General features: G+C 26.8%; 2 protein-coding genes and 1 non-coding gene across 3 annotated transcripts; 1 reads left to right on the top strand and 2 right to left on the bottom strand.

Annotated features, from left to right (window-relative positions):
* Window positions 1–2,979: 2,979 nt before the first annotated feature.
* LOC126678633 (uncharacterized) lies at window positions 2,980–3,973 on the top strand. The gene is made up of 2 exons (XM_050373528.1): window positions 2,980–3,412; window positions 3,966–3,973. Exons 1-2 carry the CDS (start codon window positions 2,980–2,982, stop codon window positions 3,971–3,973), a joined length of 441 nt encoding a protein of 146 aa, XP_050229485.1.
* A 2,182-nt stretch (window positions 3,974–6,155) lies between these two features.
* On the bottom strand, window positions 6,156–7,667 carry LOC126677526 (ribulose bisphosphate carboxylase small subunit, chloroplastic-like). Its single transcript, XM_050372190.2, has 3 exons — window positions 7,413–7,667; window positions 6,675–6,809; window positions 6,156–6,581 (listed from the first exon to the last, which is right to left on the bottom strand). Exons 1-3 carry the CDS (start codon window positions 7,593–7,595, stop codon window positions 6,354–6,356), a joined length of 546 nt encoding a protein of 181 aa, XP_050228147.1. The 5' UTR covers window positions 7,596–7,667; the 3' UTR covers window positions 6,156–6,353.
* A 5,396-nt stretch (window positions 7,668–13,063) lies between these two features.
* Window positions 13,064–13,145, bottom strand: TRNAS-GCU (transfer RNA serine (anticodon GCU)). Its single transcript has one exon. It is a non-coding gene; the product is annotated as a tRNA-Ser (tRNA).
* Between the last annotated feature and the right edge of the window lie 11,918 nt (window positions 13,146–25,063).

Raw genomic sequence — 25,063 nt, 5'->3', positions numbered from 1 at the left:
ACAGTGGTAATAGTCACAGACTTCTTGGTAAGAAGTCTCTTATTCGAGTCTCACTCCCCCCTTCCTAATTATCAAAAAAAACTTGTGGTACCCGTCAGATTCGGATAATTCAAATATCATTCAAACTCGAACTCCATTTTAAAAAATTTAAATTTATTTGAATTTGAATTTTTATAACACACTCGACCTAATGTGATTTGGCTCAAGCACACTCCTATTTGTGTACACCTGCTAACTTACTTATTAATTTCTATCCTACTTTAGATATTGATTTTTTTTTTTTTTGCTATATTCATATGCAATGACATAATTATGTAAGTCATTATTTTTGAATTGTTTAAAATTTATTATATTAAATATATAGAAAATTGTGTATGGTGATTTAGTCAAAAGTTAATTAGCATGGACATTTCATTCAATAACGATTTATGTTTTAAATATGTATATTTTGTTAGCATTAAAGAGATGGAAATTCATTTTTAGCATAAATGACCTTGTAATAACATTATCTTTATGGCTTAACTATTTTTTTATGCAAATATTTATGTCTTTTACCAGTTCCAACAATTCTTTTTAATTATATCTGATTTGAAAGAGTTTATTTTTTTACAATTGTGTCCAAAATCTTAATGTTTACTGTTTTAGTCAAAACATTTGTGTCCTTTAATAATTACAAGTAAATTTTAAAATATTGTCTAACTTCTAAAAAAAATCGCTATGAAAACTTAATCACAATAATAAAAGACACAAATATTTAAAATTAAAATTTAAATATAAATAAATAGATTTTTTTTTTACATAATTACAAAGTTAAAATGTTTTTTCATCTTTGATAAAACGACCAAATTTAAATTTGAAAAATTTATAGGCCTTATTTTCTTCTGTCCATGTTTAAGTAATATCCGTTTTTTTATACATGGGTCTGTACTGCATAGTCCTAAGTTGACGCTCCAAAATTATATCTCTGGTCTACCTATTAATTATTGAACTCTTTTTGCCATAAAGCAGATTTTGGTAATCTAGTATTTAAAAATCATAATTGCTTTTAGATACTTAAGAGTCCTATGGTGAATATCTCATTTATTTTCACAATCTAAAATGGAATATATTCTCACACCAAAATCTATACTAGATTTAAGATTTAAATGTATTAAATAACACAATCACTAGTGATCACTCTCCCAATCTAATCTAATACAATTATATTTGTCAAAAAAATTCATGTAAAATTAAATTTTAAAATAAATTAATTATTTTATCATAAGTATTAAATTTTGTTAAAAATAATACTATGTTGAATTCTCACCTGACACCTTAAAATTTAGAATGGGTTAATTATTTGATGGGTATCAAAGTCTTTATAATTTAAAAATTTAAGATTTTGATTCTTATCCATATCATTTAATTAAAATAAAAAATTAAATGGACATAAACGCATATGCGTCAAGTTCGATTAACATTCATGTGAAAAGATGAATTAGAAACAGAGAAATTGTTTGGTAGATTCAGTCCACCGTATCATCCGTGGACTAAACCAGCCACTTTAAAATATATTATTAAAATAATGACATTAATGTAATTTTTGTTAAATATTACACATTTAATGATGTGTTTTAAGATGATGAGTTTAATTTATGGATTACGTGATGGAGTCTACCTAAGACTATTTTTAGAGACAATATTATTGTTAAAGTTTGTTCAACAATTTGATTTTCGGAGTGAATCGTTAGTCTACGTCATAATTAATGTTACTTCCTCCATTTTTTAAAGAAAGAAAAAAAATTATATTTTCACGCGAATTAAAAATTTAGTGAATCATTGTCCATTTATATCGATAAAATATTTAAAAATTTAAATTAAAATTTAAATTGACTATATTAATTTAAGACTCGTATGTTATGTCTGGAATAATTTTTTGATAATTCTATCTTTAAGCAACATTACAAATATTTCTTTTGTTGTATGGAACACTAATAATAATAATTTTTTCTATTTTTAGGGCACAAAAGGTAGTTTTATATTTTAACATCATAAAATTGCAAAACTATGGCATTTTTATTTTTATTTTTTTCATACGTATAAAAACTCTATTATATCCCTTTTTAATCAAAACTTAAAATTTTCATTTTATATCAGGTTTTTAGACACATCCAAATCCTTATTATATTTTATCTCTAACTTTTATAACCACCTTGATAGGTGTAATGATAATTTTATATATTTTTTATAGGCAAAATGTCTAAAAAACTATCGACTTTTAGAATTTCTTCAGTAACATCTTGATCTTGTAAAATCATCAATTTTATCTATTTCGTGTTTTCAACTTTTAATTATTTGAAGCATGAAATTGACTTCTTTTTCACTCAGATAAAATTCAAATGAATCCTTCATGTTTAGCATATATCCTAAATAGTCTTTGATGTTATAATTGAAAGTCGGGGTCGAAGGGCGGCGGCAGCGTTAACGATTGTTGGTTTGTAATTTATTTAAATTTTAAAAATTAATTATATATCTATAAATTTCTTACTTAGGATTTATTTGTATTTTTTTAAAATATATTTTTAAAAAAAATCAAATGGAAAAAAATATAATATTATCTTTTTATTTAGTTGTTTTAAGTGGTTTCATTCTTAGAGTAATAAAATCATCCAAAATTAACAATTTATTGTACAATTTAAAATCAAAAATACAAAATAGCGAATTTACAAAAGTCAGGTGCTATTGAAAAAAGTTCAAAATGATTTTTGAGATATTTTGCCTTTTTTAAAAGCACACATAGAAAAGTTTTAAAGAAAAAAGAAAAGATCTTCTATTCCAGGTTAATTAGTTATGTATTAATTGTAAACATAAAAATTTATTTGCTAATTACATCTTCAAACATTAATTTTTCACAATCTAATCTTAAACATTCAGCTACTATTTATGCAAATTCACGAACACATTTCCCTTCACTCCATATGCACCATTCTCTTCTCAAGAATGAAAAGAGCAAAAGTAAGCTCAGTGTACGAAGGAAGAAGAATTAAAAGAACCAAAGAGGAAAACGATTATAGCTCAAGAAAAGCAAGAATCAATGCAAGAGCAAGAAGAAATTTGAAAGCTCTTTATAAGATCATGGCTACTGATAGAAGAAATAGTGATATAACTGAACAAGAGTACGCTATTTTTGAAGCTGATGAAAGCCGCGACATTGATGTACTCGGGGACATTGCGAAAAGGGGCGCGAAGATGGAGAAATGGGAGGGCGGGGCGGTTTGGTGGGAAGAGTGGCCGCTGTACTGGACTTACGAGGAGGAATGGCTGTGGTTCGAGGCGGAATGCGGTTGTTGCTACCGCTCTTTGCCGGAGGTGATGAATGGTATTGGTTTAGCGAATGGAGATGATCGGTACGAGAAAAAAGTTACTTTTGAAGGTAACATTTGGTATACATCAGAAATTGGCTAAACCTCTTTCTAGGTCCCTGCTTTTGGTGATTTTGTTTTTTGCAATCCATACACAAAAAAATGGTACTCGAGGTCCCTGCACTTGGAACTTTCACCTTCTGAGGTTTGTCTGTTTGCGCAAGTAGTGACAGTGTTATATTAGTATTGAAAAATATCCAGTTTGGTTCTTGGACTTTTTATATTTTATTAATGGCATTTTATAGTTGATTTTTAACCAATTAAAGACTATTGATTAAAGTATCTCATTTATTTAAATAATAGTAGATTATATATTTATAATGCATATTTAGACTATAAAGTTAAGAATATTATATTTTAATAAATTTATAGATTTAATTTATTTAGTCAATGGAAGTTTATATCTTCCAACAAAAGCTGACTAGTATTGAGAATTTAGTTCATAGTTGTTTCATTAAGGCTTGTAACTCTTACAAGTTTTGCAACCTTTCTTTTCCGTATTCTTGCTTGAAATTTCTTAAAAATCCAGATTGTATTTTGGGATGATTTTGTATTCTCTCTCAGAGTCGTAGCCTTAATTGTGCGTAAACTCTTGAGTCGTAGGGATTTTTTTAACCACTTCTCGTGGTTGTTTTTATAATATTTTCATTCATAAAAAAAAACTTATAGAGCATGTTTTTCCATGGAAGTTTATGTTTGATTGATCTACCTAAAAATAGTTAATCTTTAAAATTATTTCAGTTCAGCAAGTTTAAATTATAATAATTTTCCGTGTATGGTCTTCTTCAAAACGTTTAGATTAGTCCAATTAAGCCGTAAAATAAAGAAGGTGCAGCAATGCTGATATGCCTAGAGTTCTGTTCGGTTTATGATTCTATTTTAAGGTAACTTAGGATTAGGATAATTTTGTTGCTAGAAATAGTTAATTGGTCAAGTATGCAGTAGTATATTCTAATTAAGAACAATATTCTTAGTATTGTAAAGTTGATTCTTGTTCACTGTATATGATCACACATATGACTTTTAAAATTAATCATGAGTGTGTGAGACATGAAGAATCTAAGTTGTTCCTAATATTTTTAGATTATTTTTTGTTCCAAAGGCATAGTTCGAAGAATTCTCTTTTAGTAATTTTTTATCTATTTTATACTACTTTCGATAATTAGTATTGCCTCAATTCTTTTACTCGTAAATGTAGGATTTATCGTTGAAAAACATAATTCAATGTCTACTAAATAATTTCGACTTCCATGCGCGTGTGGATTCCATCACAATATAATCATATTGGTATTGAAAATTATGATATAAAAGTAAATTAAAGGTTTATTTAAGTGGATGAACAATAATTTAGTAACATTTATAATAAACATTTAAATAACCTTTAATAAAATGCCAGTATTTTTTAATACATTTCTAAATTTTAACGGGTTTATAAAAAAGTTATATTAACAAATTTTCAGAAGTTTTACAATATTTTAAAAAGTTTGATAAGAAAAAAAATATTTTTTTCAATTATTATTATAGAATGACAATATTTAACTAATAATTTTTATTTATATAATTTATTTTTTATTTTAAAATTTTATTTGTTTTTGTAAATGATTAAATTTTAGCTATTTTAAATTATTCCAAAACAATTAGAAAACTTAACTACTTTATATATTATTAAATAAAAGAACTATGATCAATTATAAAAATTTAAATTCTTTGTTTTAATCTGTAACATTATTTCTTTCATAAACAGCTTAGAATATTTTCTAAACCTACCAAGTCATGAATTCCATGCGTTGTTTCTTAAAATTGTTTCTTTTGTTTGACATTTATTTCTTAATTTTTTAGGTGTTGGGTTATTTTTTTTAGAATACTGGTGTGTCTTCAACGAAGTAAGATATCATTAACAAAAAAATTAAGGCAAATGAAAAATTACAGTATGATTAACTCCATGAAGGGAACAGTTACAGAACTTATCTCTATCTTTATCCAAATCAGGGCATGTCCACAAATATACCTATCAAATATCAACAGCACACATCCAAATAGATAATTGGGGAAATTTTGTCCACTCAACTTAGAGCTACCTAAATTATTATCAGATATTTTTGTATTTGCACTTCTCTAGCAGATACGTTACCGAATTTTAAATCAATCGAAATTACTATGATTTCTACAGCTTTTATTAGAACAAAACTACTCATATCATTATATATATATATATATATATATATATTATATAAAGATCTGGATAAGAAAAGTTACAATATAATATCTATTAAAATCTACTTGTAAGGATTGTTTGAATATTTTTTTACTATTTAATAATATAATTAAATCTAAAATTATTTATATTACTATTAATTACTAATGAGATTGATATACTATATAGACTAAAATTATAACTAATGAATGCTATAGAAGTTATAAATTAATTCAAATTACAATAAACAACAGAACAATAGAAGTAACTTTAGTTAATAATTAATAAAATAAAATAATATATATATATATATATATATATATATAATATATATATATATATATATATATATATATATATATATATATATTATATATATATATATATATATATATATATTAATTAAATGATAATGGATTCATCAAAATAAATAAATTAAATGATAATGGATAATTAGAGCCAATTAACAAAAATATCATAAATTTTATTTCTACCATTTATCACAAGCTTGAATAATTGCTGCATTGGACAAATATCTTAAAAAAAAATCAATATATAGATTGAGAAGAAACAAGGCTTTATTCAACAAATAATTCTCAACCAGTTCATTCAACATCCGAGAATACAATAAACACAAGCCAAATGGAAACATTCAAAAAACAGAAAATAACATATTTTGGTTTAAAAAAATAAGTACAACTAGAACAAAGAATGACCCTAATAGTTAAGGTACATTTTGTTCAGAAATGACCATGAGCTTAGCTTGGGGGCTTGTAGGCAATGAAACTGATGCACTGCACTTGACGGTTGTTGTCGAATCCGATAATACGGATGTGAGCTGCAGGGTAAGCTTTAATGGCCTCCTCCAACTCCTTCAACACCTGAGATGAGTCAGTGCATCCAAACATGGGCAGCTTCCACATTGTCCAGTAACGACCGTCATAGTATCCGGGTGATGCGTGGAACTCACGGTGGACGAAAGCGTTCTGAATGAAAATTTTCATAATTTGATTATAAAGAACGCGAATTTATTTAATTCATTAATTAATTATAGCCAGAAAATTGTAATAGAATTATACCCCGACTTCGAATTCCAAGCAAGGAACCCATCCCTTGCGGAGAAGGTAATCTACTTCTTTTCCCAATTGCTCCGGGGTTAGAGGTGGAAGGTAAGAAAGAGTCTCGAACTTCTTCAATCCAAGTGGTGGCCACACCTATAAATTATAGTCGGAAGAAAAGTTTAAATTATATTCAATAAATTAAAGCGATTTTTATTCAAATTTTCTTAAACATTCAACACAAATAGCAAAGAAAAATAATGAAAGCAAAAATGATTTGTTATATCTATAAATATGATCAAATTAACATAAATATAGTTCTGACAATTATATTTAAGCAGTAAAAAATAAATTAGTAATTTAATCAAAAAAATGTTTTTTTAAAAATAAGTCCATAATTAAGAGAAAATCATGAAATTTTATTATCTATCTAAGTTTATGAAAAATTTGTATGTTATTTTAAAAATAATTTTATTACTATAGAAAATTTTATAAAAAAGCTCTTCAAATATATATGAATAATTATCATATAATTAACATGATTAAGATAATGAATTGTATTTATAAATATTAATTGAAAACTTCATCTTTTTTAATTGCCTCCCATACTGAATTAATACATAAAATTAATTGACCAGACTATTGAAGTTATTTTTAGACAAATATTTCTATCAATTTAGAAAATTATAAATAAATAAAATTATTTCACCTGCAACAATACTTTTTGCAAGAATAGATAATAAAAAACGAGTTAAGTACCTGCATGCATTGCACTCTACCGCCATTGCTTGCAATGGAAGTAATGTCATTGTTAGCCTTCCTTGTGACGGGGAAAGCTGCGGCAGACTTGAGACCGGTGAATGGAGCGACCATGGTGGCCTGAGCTGGGCTGGCCCTGCTCACGGTGGCGACAGTGGCGGATGAGATCATAGAGGAAGCCATTTCTTTCTGCTTCTTGTTGACTCCCTTGCTCTTTGCTTCTACAGTTGCTTGATATTCAGTGAGCTTCTCCTTGTTTCACATCCTATATATAATGGTTCAGCTAAGGTAACTCTAATCTTACGGTCACAAGCTTGTGTGGACGATGTTAAACACATCTGGACCATTGGATAGATTAGGTGATGACATTAAGATTAATGACCACATGAAGGTGGAATTTTTTTTGAAAGCTAACCTTATCGTCAGTCACCATTATATTCGTGCCACGTGGCGGTAAGTGGCTGATCTTATCTCATCCAAGGGAGGCATGTGAATGTGTGATGGTGGTGAGTTTTTGTTTTAGGGTTTTACTTGCCTCAATCTTTTCTTTTGCACTCTTCTCTTTCATTGGCTGCAAATTTTTCATTAGGCCATTCCAAAAAGGATTCATATTTTTTTGTTTTTTTTATAAATTTAACCAAATTTATAATTTCACAATTGTATCCTAAAAAGGATGATAATAAGTATATCCTAATTAAGCTAATTTTACTAATAGTTTAGTTTAACATACTTCCTCCGTCCGATTTTAAAAATTTCATTTTTCATTTTAAAATGTTCCATTTTAATAGTATCATTTTTATTTTTAAAGTATGTTTACATTGAATTTTCTTTTAATCCTTCATTTAGTCATGTCAAATAAATTTTATAAAAAAATTCACTATCATTAATAAAATGTAAAAAAAATATGAAAAGACAAAGATAATAATTTTTTTTAATCTGTGTGTAAAAGTAAATGAAATTTCTAAAATGAGACAGAGGAAGTATACGTATAGTGTTTTTATGATGAATTGGAAAAATTTATATACACATCTTTTAAAAAAATTATTTTATTTTATTTTTATACTTTTATACATATTAGTATTATTTTACATGTTTTCACATGGCTCGTAGCGTGACACGTTAATAATAATTGTTTATTAATATATTAGTTAATTTTTTTACTAAATTAGTAAATTGAAATAGTAAAAATAATTAACCTTATTAACTAATTAAAGTAATAATTCAGAGTGCAATTTTGATTAATAATTAAATAGTTTATTAATAGAGTAGTCATATATTTTGTAATTTTAAAAAAAGGAAATAAACTTATCAATTGGCTCTCAGATTTTAAACTTTAAAGCCATAAAAAACTTATCTAGAATGTAAAGAGATATGGATTGCATGAACTACGCATTCATTTAACTTCTTATAAAATAGACCGTTAGTAATACCGTTTTAACATGTAAACAAGGCATATTTACCAAGTATGAATGATATAGATAGTATTAAAAATGACAAACATGGAACGTCTTTTTTAACAAGTAATGCTATATAATACTTTTTTTAACACAACTTTCTGTATTGTCTGGCATGACAATCAAAAAATGGATGTATTAAATTTTATATTTTGAGATATAAAATAGAAATTGGACGAATGAAATTTTACCGCGTAAGAAAAATTATATAAGGTGGATTAAATAGGTGTATTATAAAGCATTATTCTTTTCAAACTATTATAATAAGGTTCATGCAGTAATTCTTGATGGTGGAGTAAATGTTGGCTAAATTAATAATTAATAGCCTCTTTGTTTCATTTGTTTTTATATACAGATTAAAAAAAAATTATTATTTTTATCTTTTTATATTTTCACGTGTTTTATTCCTATTAATAATAGTGGCATTTTTCATAGAGTTTATTTGAATAACTAAATGAAGGACAAAAAAAATTAATCTAAAAATAAAAATAAGACTTAAAATGAAACCTTTCAAAATGGAATATGAGACTTCTAAAATAGAATATAGGAGAAATACATATAAATAGTGACGAAATGAAAAAAAAATTACTTCGAGAGAGCAAATTTTTTTATCATTCGATGTTTTAAATGCTTTTTGAGTCCAATGAAGCTATTAACTTTTAATTTTTCTAGACAAATAATATGTGGTTTACTCCAATAAAAGTCGCATATTTTTAGTATTTTACGCTTTCAAATAAGAGTATTGTGACTAATTTTTATTTTATTATAAAATTCATAAATAAAAGTTTATTGAAGACTTTTATATGGTTTATACGAACATAAAAAATTGACCGATAATAACATATTATATGTGAACTAATAAATTATTAATTGTACTTGAGAGCTTGGCATGTTGGCCAAGTCTCTCTTTATACGTTTGGGGGTTAGGGTTTCGACTTGATTTTTTTACTAATTTCGGCTAACAATTAATTTATAGTATAGTTCTATCTCTGATATAAAAAAAATTAGTTATTTCTAACTATTGGTTAGATATTATTTTACAAATTCAAATTTTAAGTTAAATGGTTAACAACTTGACATCAGAAATATTTTGGGCTCAACTTTTTCCTTTTAAAGCCCATATGTATCTTCATTCATGATGTTTTGTTTTGAACTATGTTCGTTTAGGCCCATAGTTGTTTTTCTCGAACCTTTTTTCTCCTTCCCCCAAACCCACCATACAGCACCCGAACTAGCTGGTAAAATATCCATGGAGGAGCAGGAGCAGAAGGGGCAACTAGCTGAGTTACCTCTTATGAATACCCTAGCGACCGCCCACCCTCGCCCCGCCTCTGAATATAAATAAATTGTTTAAACAATGATTATATCATTTAACATATAAGTAATTACTTTAACCACAATTACTTTGATTTAAATGTTCATAAACGTTTTAATTTTTTAGCATGTTTCAATTTAATTGGTACTTAAAATAGAATTGAAAACATGCATTTGGAAAACTATAGAATAGCGATACTATAAATAATAAAAAATATAATATTTAAAAATAATAATAATGTTCATAAACGTTATATCCATATTTTCACCAATGTAACAGGCGAAAAATAGTAAAAATAAAACATTTAAGAATAATATATAACATATAATTTTGCGATTTTGCGATTTATAACGATTATATCTAACTCTTCGATTTTAATTTACTGTCGATATTTATTTTTGTTAGATTTCATCTGATACATAAATACATATTCATTCACCCCATAACTAATGTGGGATAACTTCACTTTCGACAGTCTCTTTTAAAGTAGCGTGACCAATTCAAGCAACTAATCTGCCTTTATACGTTGCGTATTCCAACAATTTAAACTTCAAATTGTATGGGTGGACATGCACTCATACCATGTTGTAATTTTATGGGCTTTGAGAGTGTTGGGCCAAATGACGAATGGTAGGGCTGTAACCCATCTTGTACAAAATCAATATTAACCATCACTTACTAATCACTTTCACTTGCTTAGTATGGATGAGCAACTCTTCCATTTTTAACATTTCTTGGTCTATCACACTGAGATTCAAAAAATCGGGTCTAATTTTTTTTTCTGTTAGCCCAGTTAAGTCTATAAATAATGAGCCTAGAATTACATGACGATTAAGCTATTTGACATTTTCATACCACGTGATGTAGATTTCATCTTAAAATCAATTAATAATAAATGAAACGTTCAAATATTATATAAACACATTCATTCATACACACATATTCAATGTGAGATATTTCAACAATTTTTGTTATGGGTTAATTGCAAATTAATATACGAATTTTACCCTAATTTGCAATAACAACACGAACTATGAAACTTGAAAATTACCGTACTGATTTTTATTTTTTTGATAAATTAATACACCAAACAATCATGGAACAACACGTGACTATAAATTACAATATCCAGGTTAGTGTTTTTCTAATTTGGTTTACCAATTTGCCAAAAAAATGAAAATTGTTGTGGTAATTGTTAAGTTTTAAAGTTCGTGTTTTGATTGCAAATCAGGATAAAAATCGTGTATTAATTTGCAATTAACTCTTTTATTATTGATAATTTCATTTTGGTGGTATAAATGATTATTTAACATAGGAAAAATTAGGTATAGAGTTAGAATAAATTTAAATTGAGGGGTGAATATAATTATCACAAATTATAATATTGACAGATCATTTTTTTATATTTTAAAGGATATTTTTATCAATTTTAATAAGAATGTATATATATAAAATTATTTTACTAATTATTTTTTAACTAAGATTGAACGTGTTTATTTAAATGTTCATGAAAAAATGCTAGATTAAAGCAATTGTATTATGAAACTATATAGAACTCTTATTTTGGTAAGATTCTGTATTATTATTATTATTTTAAATGAAATGAAAACAGAAGTGTATTAATTTAGTTGGTACTCAACATTAGTTAATGATAAACAAATTTAATAATTATATCAAATAAAAATTAAAGTAATTAGTTTATAAATATAAGTGTGCATGTCCTTCCTTTCCTATTTGTGCATATGTGTGTGGTATATATATAAAATAGCTTTTTATTAATTTTAAACAATTACAGGTATAAAAGTTTAAAAAATTAATAATCTCACATAAAAGAAGACGCATAACATTATTCGCGAATCATATTATAAGATAAAAAAATCAAATTTACATCACCGTTATAACAAAAAAAAATCAAAATATTAACTTTCTAATAAAATACTAAGTAACTCTTCATAAAAAAGAACAAACAAAACTTTTATTTAAAGTAGATACAAAATTTTCATAAAAAATAACCAACATAACAAAATACTTTTAAAATATAAAAATAAAGCAGATATAGTTTTTTGGAGATTTTATCTTTAGTCTTAAAAGGTTTTAATCTATCTATGATTCTTGATACACATATAAATTGAACTTCATATATATATATATATATATATATATATATATATATATATATGCGTCATCGATGAATTAACCAACCAAAATAAAAACATAAAAGTATATTGACTATTTATTATTATTATTTTATGAAAATAACAATATAAAGAAAAGACAACTACTGCCAATGATAAAAATAAATTATTAATGGCAACTGAAAAGACACTTATAAAAAAAACTCTAAACAGTTATAAATTTTTATCTGAGAAAATAAAATTATTGCATTTGTTGTTAACCTAGTTCGGAAGTGAGTTTTACAATGTGCTTGTATAACACTGGGGTGAGTTTTGTTTTATGCTTAACTAGCTCTATCTCGATTGTAGACCGTGACATAAACACTATCTGAACTTTGCAATTGTGCCTTTTTGATTTTTAAATATACTCCACCTTTGATCATAGAAGTATAAATGAGTAGAGCTACTCGTAAGTTATTCAAAATATAAGTATTGAAAATTAATTTTAAGCCGAGCTTAAATGTCAATATGCTCGTGAATATAAAGAAACCTCTTATAAATGAAAATAATAATTTTGTATTATGATATTGGCATTTTTAGATTTTTAAATTAATTATATATCTTCTAATTTTTAAAATAAAAAAAAATAAATATAGTTTTTTAATTGAACTCCGGGCCCAACTCGAGAATTGAAGCCCTCATACCTTCACCCATATACTTTGAGAGGTACAGATCCTTGTTAAAGCAAAATCCGAAAAATAAATTGAACGTCGCCTGTGAGATTCGAACTCACGCGGGGAAACCCCACTTACTTAGCAGGCAAGCGCCTTAACCACTCGGCCAAAGCGACGTTAGTGTCAGGAATGTGCAATTTGCCTAACTATACAAATATTTAAAATGAAATCAAGCTTAATTGACGTTAATTTTTTTTTTTTACATATTTATCTATTTATAGAAGATTAATGTCATAAAAATTTATCAAATTTACACGTTTTTTTTCTTTTAATCACACCGTTTAAAAATTGTCATTTTCATGCACGAACTATCAATTTTTTTCAAATTCATACACCATCTAAAAATCCGGTGAAAAATTACTGAATTGGAAATTGGACAGTGACATGTCAACATTTTTGTTAGATTTTTGAATGAATTTTTTTATCAAACTCCTATATACTACAGTTTTATAATAATTTTTTATAATTACTTCACTAACAGCTTCACAATAATTTGATGAGTTTGTTGCATAAACAAAATAATGTGGTAATTTTTTTTCATAAAAGCTTTATAACTTTTCATATAAAGTTTTATAAACCCATCTGTGTTTTGTAAATATTCATAAATAATTTTATAATATTCCCTCTCTACTTTCACCTCTGAGAGTGGCGACACTTTTCTCCTAAATTTAGCTAAATTGTATCAAATCTCCCCTCCTCATTTTCCCTTGCGAGACACTCTTGGATTTCTAATGGAAAGAATAGTAAATCTGGTCCTTAGTATTTATCACATTCTTTAAATTAGCGATTAATAATTTAATTATAAATATCAATTTGATTTATATAATTATAAAACTTCAAAAATCTTGTAAATTTTTATTGGTATATTCAAGAATCTTTTTATACTTATTTTCTAATTCTATCTAACTAATAATCTTAACTCCGCTCAAAACTCCGACAACCACCCTCTTCATTTGCAAAAATCAATTTCTTTACCCAGACAAACTTTCGGTCCGGCTTGAAACACCGGGTAGCTGAATGGGTCTCTTCCGACAAAACTCCATTTCTCTTCTTCTTGTCGGAGCCATCTCTCCGGCTTGAAATCAGCCCAATCGGCACCCTAAAACTTCTCTAGTTCTTATCTCTTGTCTTTCACCATTTTCATAACAAAACCACAAACTTGGGACATCGTTTGTTTGAATCGTTTCTCCGATCCAATGACTAAAAACTTCTCAATTTTACATACTCATTTTCATCGGCAGGAGATGAACTGTCGTTGCTCAACCATTGGATGAACAACAACACCCATCTCTTGACCTCTCTCTTGTCGCTGATCACGAATGGTCGAAGATCTCTTCTCTCGCTCCTTTCTTCACAACTGCAACGAGCAACAACAAAGAGGAGCATCAGGGGCGGGAGGACATTTGTTGGCGGAGGCTCGACATCAGCGATGGATGAAGAAGAAGCGAAGAAGTTTTGGGGATGTGTGGCGACGATGGAGGGATGAAAAAGAAGTTTAGGTTTTATTTTGGTATTTTAAATTAGATTTTGATAAGGTTAATTAAGGATATATTGAGTAAAATTATGATAAACTTGCTTAACTAAACTTAATCATAAAAAGGGCAGAAAAAGGTCCCTAATTTTTTATTAATTAAAGTTTTAATTAAAATTAATTTTTTTAATTAGATAGTTTCACTTTTTTTTGTCAAAAGGGTGAAACCGATCAGGTTTTGCCAAGTACAGAGGAAAAATGATCCGCTTTTATAAATTTGAATTTTTTTTTATATTTTGTATCAAGTTGAGTAGGTAAATTGATTTTTTGTTTATTTAAAAATAGATAAATCTACCATTTAATACTATTAATTATTTTTACTTCTAAATTATACGATTAGATAATTTCCATATTAAGATTATATCATATCACCCACTTATTTAAGGAATTGCCATTTATAAGGCGCCCATAGTCGTATAACCTCCAAAAACCAGCGATCGGAAAACCTTTCATTAGTTTTGACCCAAAAACTCTCAAGTTTAAACGCTTCCTCAAAACCAGGAGCTTAAGCTTAGACAAAGCATTTTCCAACGTGTACATTTGGATATTACATACTCTCACAGCCGCACTCTTATGCGCGTAACCACCACTCGGCTCTTTGCTTGCTCATGTTTTCTCTGTTCTACTCCCTCCGGTCCATAATATTTGTCGCATTTACTTTGCCACAAGAATTAAAAAAACAATTAATATATCTTAATTTGTAAACACTTTTACTAAGTTAGCTCTATATTGAAAATTATTTATATTTATAATTACCATTTTCATTTGTTTGTTGTATTCTTTCAATAAATTAATGGGAGGTAAACATGGAAAAATAGCAATTAATGCTCTTTTGATATTATAACATGACAAATATTATGAACCAAAAAAATTTATCAAATGCGACAAATATTATGGACCGGAAGGAGTAATAGAATTATTCACTTTGCTTTTATCACAATTTCTAAAAGCAATTATTATTTATAGATTTTGCAAAATTTTCTTTATTTTTCTTACCATACCCCTATTTTATATAGGTTCACTTGCAATTTACTTTCACTTCACTCATTAGTGGATTTTAAATAGAGATAATATAGAAAAATTGAGTGTAAAACTTAGTTATTTTTAAAAAGTTGACAAGAATTTTGGAACATTTTTTTTTTTAAAGTGGACAATTCTATTGAGACGGAGAGTGTATTAATTTTCTTGGTCCTCTTTATTAATAGTGTCACTAAATTCTACTACTGTTATAATATTATGCAAATACATTCTCAAATCACTGTAATATTTTCTTTTTGTTAATGATTAACATTTTATTATTCAGCATACATCATTATTAATTGATTCTAAAGCAAATTTTATATGATTTAAGTTCTGTAATATCTAAGCTAACATTTTATAATTAATTCACTAGCATATTTACTTATTATTCAAGTGAATTCTGATTTAATAATTTTCTTTTTGAACTACACAGTCAAATTTTAAAAACACAAACAATAATAATAAATTTTCTGACGTACCAATGAGATACAACTCAAATGTTATAAGCGTTAAGTAGCAAACTGTTAAGTCGTGAGTTCAAGTTCTTTCACAAATGCTCCCACTTTCAAAAACAAAAAAAATCTCAACATATACACTTGATTAAATGCGTATAAACACACTTTAGCGTAAAAATTTAAAATAAGTAAAGTGCCTTAAATTTCTTCATCAATAAGGAATATGACTTATCATGAATTATATGTAGTGGTTTATTCACTTGGATTTGGGGTACTAAATTTATAAGTGGGTTAGGAATTAAATCCTTATCGATTTACCATACGCACACCGTCTGGTCGGCCTGGTGTGGTTGGTTGGGTTCGAGCACTTCATTTTTTTAATTTTTGTTTGACCGGAGTATTATTTTTATGGGAACGGATTTTGAATTAAATAAAATTTATTTCTTTATCCTCTTTTAGTTTTTGTATAAATAGAGATTCTCCTCTCATTTGTTTTCTACACAAAAATAAGAGTTCATTTTTTGAGTTCAGAATCATAATTTTTGTGTTAAATTTTCTTCTTGAGCAATACGAGCAAGTGTAATTTTGCTGCTATCACAGTGTAGTGGTAACAGTATTATTCGACTGTTTTATTCTAAAAATAACGTAGTTGATCGTCAATTTTGTATTTCCAAGTTGAAGCATGGAACATTTAAGAAAACGAATTAGTCCACAGCTCAGTCTTTTTTATATTCAAAGTTTCAAACAACGATTAATTGTTCCAACATATACTAGATACATGCTTCTTAATCGTTTAATAATGTCGGGACATGGACAGAATTATGGGAATAGACGGCTGCTTCTTAATTACCAATTACTCGGTCATATTTAGTTATATTTTCTATCTCTCTTGATACGTTCTTTTATTGCTTTATTTTATCTTACTGTAGCTGTGTCAATTTTATGCAAATTGTCTTAAAATTAGAGGTGGCAAATGGGTGTTCTTGGGCGGGTTTGGGTGGGCTTCTTTGGATTTGGGCATTTTTGGGTTGGGTAATTTTGGGTCATAATATTTTTGGGTAGTTTTGGGTTGGGAAATTTTGGGTTGGGTAATTTTGGGTTGGGTTGGGTCATGAAAACCCAAAATTACCCAAAATAGAAAGTGAGATACTTGAAATCTATATTTGAGATAAAGAGTTCAAAATAAAAAAACCAAATTAAATTTTTTTCAAAGAAATTACTTTTCAAAATATTATTTTTCAGAAACAAATATTTTCCGGGAAAAAATAATTTTCCCGAAAAAATAATATCCGAAAAAATAATTTTCTGGGAAAAATTAATTTTCCGGGAAAAAAAATAAATTTCTTAAAAAAATAATTTTCTGGAAAAAAAAATTTCGAAAAAAAAAATTTTCTGGAAAAAAAAAATTTTCCGGAAAAAATAATTTCTGGAAAAACATAAATTTCCGGAAAAAAATAAATTTCCGGAAAAACTAATTTTATGGAAAAAAAATAAATTTCCGGAAAAAAAAATTATGGAAAAAATTATTTTGAAAAATAAATTATACAACTTATAAATATTATTTTAAAAACTCAAATACTTTTCATATTCAAATTTGTTTGGACTTAATTTCACCCATTGGGTCATTCTTATAAACCCATTTTACCCTAAAATATTTTGGGCTAAAATGGGTTGGGTCAAAAATTACCCAAACTTTTTTTGGGTGCAAAGGGGCTGTATTTTTTTGGGCGGGTTGGGTGCTTGGGTTGGGCATATATTTGCCACCTCTACTTAAAATGTACTAACATTTAACAAATAAACAAGGACCTAATTCTAACCGTGTCAATTGAGCTTTTGAATAATTATATACTATCCTTAATGCCTGTTTTGTCTTAGAATAATTATTCAGGGGGAATGAACCAAAGACAATATACAACATTAAAGTAAAGCAAGAGGGGAATATTTATTTTCATAGAAGGCAAACCACATAGCAAAATACCATTAAATATATGCAATTTACCATAGACTTAATAAATCAAAGATAACTTATTCTTTTGGTAAAAGATACCGAGATTATATATTGGATATTAATTAAAGTTAACTTATTTAATTAATTATCAACATTATCTATATAGTTTTTTTAGTATGAATCCTCACATAATTTCATCAACATAGTCAAGATGCTGAACTATAATAAAATTATTCAGTAATTAATGGAAAAATCATATTTTATTAATTAAATCAATAAAGAAAAGATGTTGACATTGGAATTGATTTGAAAGATAATGAGTATAGTATACAACAAAACTAATAAATTATTCATTTGACAAAGTAATTAAAAGAAAAACTAAGAAAACTGCATGCGATAAAGTCTTCCGGGGATCTAGCGGCCGCCCCTCTGCTCTTGATAAGGCAAAAAAATGCATATAAATCCTTTATATTATCAGATGAATATTTTAGTGCTTGGGGCAAGAGCTTTGTTTCTACAATAAGTTTATAATGCTCGAGTCCTAGGTGTAAAATATTTAAAGGTGTATTTAATAGTTGTAACCTGTTAAAAACACCTCATATATTTTTTTAATATTTAAATCTTATAGATAATATAATTAGACTAATAAGTCTTTAAAATACAAGCATATAAGCCCACAGCAATAATATTTCTATTTTATTTGTTAACGGTGGGACATTAGATAAATTAAGATCCAATAATAAGAAGGTGATTTTTTAAGGCCTAATGTCTTAAAAAACCCCGACCTTTTAGCCCCTTTTCAATCATACCCTGACGTTACAAATTTGTCAATTTTACCCTATTTTATATTTTTGTGTTTCAATTGTACCCTGAAAAATTAAATTAACGTTTTTTGCGTTTGGAAATTTGTTTAAAACATTTTACATGTCTCGCATATATTAATTGTATATTTTTAAAATTTATTTAAATTTAGTTAAATTAATTAAGAATTTAAATTAGTGTTAATTTGATTATGGTTTTAGTTAGTTTTTAAAAATAAAGGACTTATTTGTACTTTTTTGAATAAAAAAGAATTTAATTTCATGTTTAGACTTAATTAATTGAATGATTTCATCATTTAAGTAAAAAAATTAACAAAAATTAAAATATTGGGGTACAATTGAAAACGGAAAATTCAAAAGTGGGTAAAATTGACAAATTTTCAACGTCGGGGTAGAATTGAAAAAAAGTTTAAAGGTGAGGGGTTTTTGAGTGATTAGGCCTTTTTTTAATAGACTTTATCTCCTACATTATTCATGACTAGAGCCGATCGCATTATAGTAATATATTATTAACATTTTCTAAATTAAAAATCAGGGACTAGTTGATTTAAAAACGTACAATTAAGGAATCTAATTGTAAGTTTATCCAAAAAAGCGTTGTGTGTATAGTTTTATTATTTTCATTCCCCTCTTAAAACACTACTAAGATTTTTTTTAACATAATTTTTTTTAACATACGAAATTTGGAGTCTTTGATTCTCTAATAAGGGGAAATTTCTTCATTTCTTTTCCAATTACGAATTTTTAACATACGAAATTTTTAACATACGAATTTTTAACATACGAAATTTTAACATACGAAATTTTAACATACGAAATTTGGAGTCTTTGATTCTCTAATAAGGGGGAATTTTTTTTAACATACGAAATTTTTTTTAACATACGAAATTTGGAGTCTTTGATGCTCAGTATATATTTAACATACGAACCAAACCAAACCGAGCTCATCCATAGTCAGAATAGATAAAACCGAAGAAGGTGCAATTTGGTCAGCAACCGGCTGGGTAGATTAAGGAAAATATAAATGCAATTATCTTTCTAAAAAGCAACGACATCGAAATTTCGTGTGCAGTCAGAGATGAAGGAAGTCGTTCGGTGCAAGCCGATCTAGCTCGTTTCAGGGTTCTTGTTCAACTAAGGTGGTCGAGATATAGACTAGGTAAAAGGATTGTTTAGATATCCACAATTTTAATACTTGGTCATTCTGGGTTGCTAAATTTTACGAATATGGACAAATATTTTATATTTAAATAATTATTTAACTATTTATTTTATATACATAGTAATTTTTGTGGATAAAAATTCTAAAAACGTCATCATTTTGATTGGCTTGAAATGACAGCATTCATGCCTAAAAAGACTGCGTATATACGAAATTAAATAGTTAGCGAATGATTTAAATGTAATATATTTGTTAAGAATCAAGTGAGATAAAAATTAATATTATAAAAACTTTAGGATGTAGTTAACTTTATGGTTTCTCAATCCCATTTTAGAAATTTCATTTGTTTTTACACATAAATTAAGAAAATATTTATCATCTTTATCTTATTTTTATTAATAATAGTGTAATTTTTCATAAACTTTTTTTAAAATGACTAAAAATAAAATATGTGACTTTTTAAATGAGACGTATCGAACCGTTGAAATACATGCTTTTCATGCGGCAGGGAGACATTTGTTTGGTTAGAATAATTTGTACAAACAAATGATGGAAGGTGGTGGGCGTCCATCACATAGGTTATGAATTAATTTGAGATAATTCTGATGACTTAATCATTCAGCACCTCATTGGCAAATAGCTAAATAAATTAATTTTATTAAATTATCACTTAAAAGTTAAAACATGCACTTAGCTAGCCCATGGTTTTACAAAGGGGCAGTACTATTTGGCTATTTGTTGCTCCTAAGTCCTAACATTAAGTCTCCTAAAAACATGGAGCTAATGACGCTTTGCATTATTATTCTACCTAAGAATTTCTCTTGTGGAGTATTGTTTTCGTAATATTTTTGAAAATATTAAGATTTTTTCTTGCATTTTTCAAAAAAATTGATGGATTCGTCATTTTTATGATTTTATATGCATATAATTTATTTTAACTTGTGAAACTGTTTAAAATTGTCTGAAACTATTTTTTTAGTAAATTATTTATTGAAAACAATGAAAAACCGTTTGAAACTATATGAAAGTCATTTGAAATTATATTTTAGCATTGTTTTTGAAATTATATGAAAACCATTAGAAAACTTTTTCTAAACTATTTTTAAAAGTGGTTGTAAAATTGTATTTTGGAAACCGTTTAAAACTTTTAAAGTTGTTTAAAACTGGTTTTTGTTAAATCGTCAGAAACTGTTTTTAAAAAAGATGGCAAGTTGTGTTTTTAGAAACTATTTGAAATTTTTTACAAATTATTTTTAAAAAACGGTTGCAAAATTATATTTTAGGAACAGTTTGAAACTATTTTTTGAAGGAAAAAACATACTAGAACGATATCTGAAGTGAAATTTTAAAATGCTAGATTAAAAAAATAAACTCTAAGCACGCTAAAATATGACCCTCAAGTAGCGGTTTTGAAATCAGACTTTTTAAATATCACTATTGTTTCTTTAGATATTTTACTAAAGCTTTTTTAATTTAGCCGACTTCCGAACATGCGGTGGTGGATGGCTAGGCTTGTTTGATTTATTTACACTGTGGTTAGATCTAATAATAATTTCACAAGAATAAAAAAGTTGAAAAATAAAAGGATTACCACGCGTTGTGTTGACATTCCGCATGCATTTTGGAAGTTCATGCATGAAAATTTGACTGCCTTTCTGCTGAAAACTCATCCACTTGGTTTGCGAGTTAAGAATCAGAATTTCGTAATTTTAACATTTTCGGTTTGTTTATGTATAATATTTTGTCTCTTTATTACAAAACAGGACGAAGAAATAAAAAGATATCCATAAAAAACAAGAAAAATATGGAAAACAGAAAATAATTTTGCATTGATTTGGTGTTATCTATGTAACAGATTAGTCCATCCCCAGGAAAAAAATAAAACTGGTTGATGTCGCATTAAGCATAAATTCTAAAATTATTTCTAAAAAATCCGTGTAATTAAGTTTTTCTAAATATTTTATGAGATCTAATTCATAATTATGATATAATTAATAGAAATAGTTTCAAAAGTAATTTTAACAGCTTGGTTTGTACTCAATTTTACAAATTCTAAAAATAATAGCCAACAAACAAATAAAAAATATGAATAGTCCAATTAACAAATATAAATTTAGTTTATTGTCCTATGTTATTGTTGTGATAAGTAGCGCATTATTCAAAATGTGATATCACACGTCTCATTCTTTAAAAAATTGACATTGTGTGGTTTATTGTCGTTTTTTTACTGTTCAGGCCCATGCGGCAATACAGAGAAAAAATCGCATTAGCAGTAACACCTTGTCATATTTGTATGAATTTATGTGTATATTAAATTACAATATTTCATATTTGTAGCGATTGAAAGTGATTTTTTAAAATTTGACAATTTGTAGCTCAATCCTATTTGTCTCATAAGCTTCCAACAGCTGAAAAATGCAATGAGCTATGTTATTTAATTTTTGGCCAACATGATGCAAAATTTAAAATAAATAGAATGTGAGATACCACTTTTTAAATAATATAGTTATATCGCTATAAACGCTAAAGGTGGAAATGTTATATATAAATAACTTTTCTTTTTAATGGTACCATGTAATTTTTTATTAAATTAAATTGATGATTTTTTTCTAAGTTTTATGATATTATCTTTAATTATGGACTACTTATCACAAAAATAAATTAAAATATTTATATTTTTATTAAATAAATTTTATTTATTGTTGGAATTATCATCGCGACTCGCAAAATTAATGGATTAGATTGTCAAAATTATTTGTTCGAAATATTTAAGTATGTTTGGTGATAACTAGTTATGGATACAAAATTATTTTATTATATATAATATAAACTTATTGAATTTGTTTAGCAGCTCATATGTTTTTTCAAACAAATTATTATTATTATTTTATTTTTATATATTTCAAAACAACTGTTGATTTATAATTTTTAAAATAATTTATGTTTAATTTTGTAATGATTTTTTTAAAGTAATAGAGGTAAACTTTTTAAAATATGGAAAAATTTGTAGTAAATACATGGATAAATAGAGATTTAGTTAAGGTTGTTGGAAAATTAGAGATGGATTAAAAATTAAATCCGAACTGAAAAAACTCTTAATTCCATCACTGATCACATTCCTTGTTATCCGCATAGCTTTTTCCTTAAATAAATTGTTCATTTTTTATTTTTATATAATTTAATGATTTTAAAATTATTTTTCATATTCCATATTAATTAACTTGAAAACATTAACTCTTCCATGCCTGTTTCAAAAAACTATTCATTTTTATATAATTTAAAATATATGTCATTTTAATTTCTAACCACCGATTACTGATTATAGTCGATTGTCTGCTATTTATTTTATTTTCTTTTTTTTTTAATTACAGAACTCTATTATTTTATGTGTTCTCGAAATCATTTTATATTTCTTTAAGATAATGAGATGTATAGTGTATCTTCAGGGGCGGAATTAGGGAGGATCGAGGAGGGTCGGTCGACCCTCCTCGCCGGAAAAAAATTAAAAATTAAAATAAAATTTTCGGATTTTTTTTCAGTAGGAGAGGTTTTTTCTATATAGGGGCGGTTTTAACTGCTCCTACAACTAAAATTTTATATATTTGAATTGTTTTACAATCGTTTAGTTTTTTTAAATAGCCAAACGTAAGCATTTTAATCCTTTTAAATTGGAGTCCTGGTTCCGACACTGTGTATCGGCGTTCCTAAAAATAAGGAATGAGTTTATTCGGAATTAGGTTTCATGACAAAATAGTGTGTACGTGTTGCTTGAACATTTTGTATAATGTTTTGGCTACTATTGCATGGGCTTAATACATAGTTTGACCCCTGAACTTGTACACTTTTACCCATCTAACCTCTAAACTTAACGTCTCACCTATCGAACCTCTGAACTTGTTAAATAATCCGATTTAACCCCTAAACTTGATAAATACGTAAATATTGAACCCCTCCGTGCCACCTGTCACTTGAAACATTTTAGAAGAAATTGTGTACGGAGGGGTTCAATGTTTATGTTTTTATCAAGTTCAGGGGTCAAATCGGATTATTTAACAAGTTCAGAGGTTCGATAGGTGAGACGTTAAGTTTAGAGGTTAGATGGGTAAAAGGGTACAAGTTCAGGGGTCAAACTATGTATTCAGCCCTATTGCATGCATGACACTTCATCACCCCAACTTGCCAAGGCAAATTACAGTTTTCTTTTCATATAGTTATATAAATCACCAAAATAAATTAGAAAGTAAGCAAATTTCTCATAACATTGAAAAATAAATATTATTACTTTTGACAAAAAATAAATAAATAATATTATATGAAATAATAAATTATATATTTTTTTAATTTAATTACGAACTTTAAACTACACTCAAGCATATGCATAATTTGTTTTTTATAAATATACGTATGCTGATGTGACACTCATTCATTGATATGACTTTACTAAGGCGTACATTATTGTTGACAACCACATCATAATATTTGCATATAGTTAAATGTTTTAAAGTCCGTAATTGAATTGAAAAAATAGATGTAATTTATGAATTTTTGGCTAGAGCATCGGGTTCTATGTCTGGTCTGGATTGTTGGGAATTTGTCCCTCCTCCTTTTATTTCAGATGTATGTGTTCTGAATTAATGAATTAGTTACATTGTTCCTTTTCCAAAAAAAACGTTATTTGTTTAAAAAATCACCTATTTTACAATTAATATTTATTAAAATTATGTTATTTATATTCTATATTAATGGATATTTTAATAGTTATTTTAAAAGTTATTGTTCTGATTAAAAAGTTTACTGATATCAATTTTAAAATTTAAACACTAATTTTATTTTAAAACAATATTTGTTATTACACTTGTGTGGATAGTTTGTTTTATTTATTTATATTATTAGAGAAGAAGAATTAAACCTCCAATTTAAGTAGAATGATGTCTGATGCTTATGGTTGCATCATTAGAGAAAGAAGACACTGATGATATATACCAAGCTTAGCTAACTACAATACTTAGGTTTTACTCTTTTTATGGAAAAATTTGAAGCATACAAGAAATGTTTGTTTGCTAAAGGTTAAAAAAATGGACCTTACATAAATTTGGA

The sequence above is a fragment of the Mercurialis annua genome, linkage group LG4, assembly GCF_937616625.2.
Source record: "Mercurialis annua linkage group LG4, ddMerAnnu1.2, whole genome shotgun sequence".
In the NCBI taxonomy this organism is placed as follows: Eukaryota; Viridiplantae; Streptophyta; class Magnoliopsida; order Malpighiales; family Euphorbiaceae; genus Mercurialis; species Mercurialis annua.
This window is presented reverse-complemented; position numbering and strand designations above follow the sequence as displayed.

Bases quoted from the DNA above. Each gene is read 5' to 3' on its own strand.
- LOC126677526 (XM_050372190.2), bottom strand. From the start codon at position 7,595: ATGGCTTCCTCTATGATCTCATCCGCCACTGTCGCCACCGTGAGCAGG. The intron at 6,810-7,412 runs GTACTTAACTCG...TATAATTTATAG, and splicing joins GTAGAGTGCAATGCATGCAG to GTGTGGCCACCACTTGGATT. The intron at 6,582-6,674 runs GTATAATTCTAT...ATTTTCATTCAG, and splicing joins GCTTGGAATTCGAAGTCGGG to AACGCTTTCGTCCACCGTGA.
- LOC126678633 (XM_050373528.1), top strand. From the start codon at position 2,980: ATGAAAAGAGCAAAAGTAAGCTCAGTGTACGAAGGAAGAAGAATTAAA.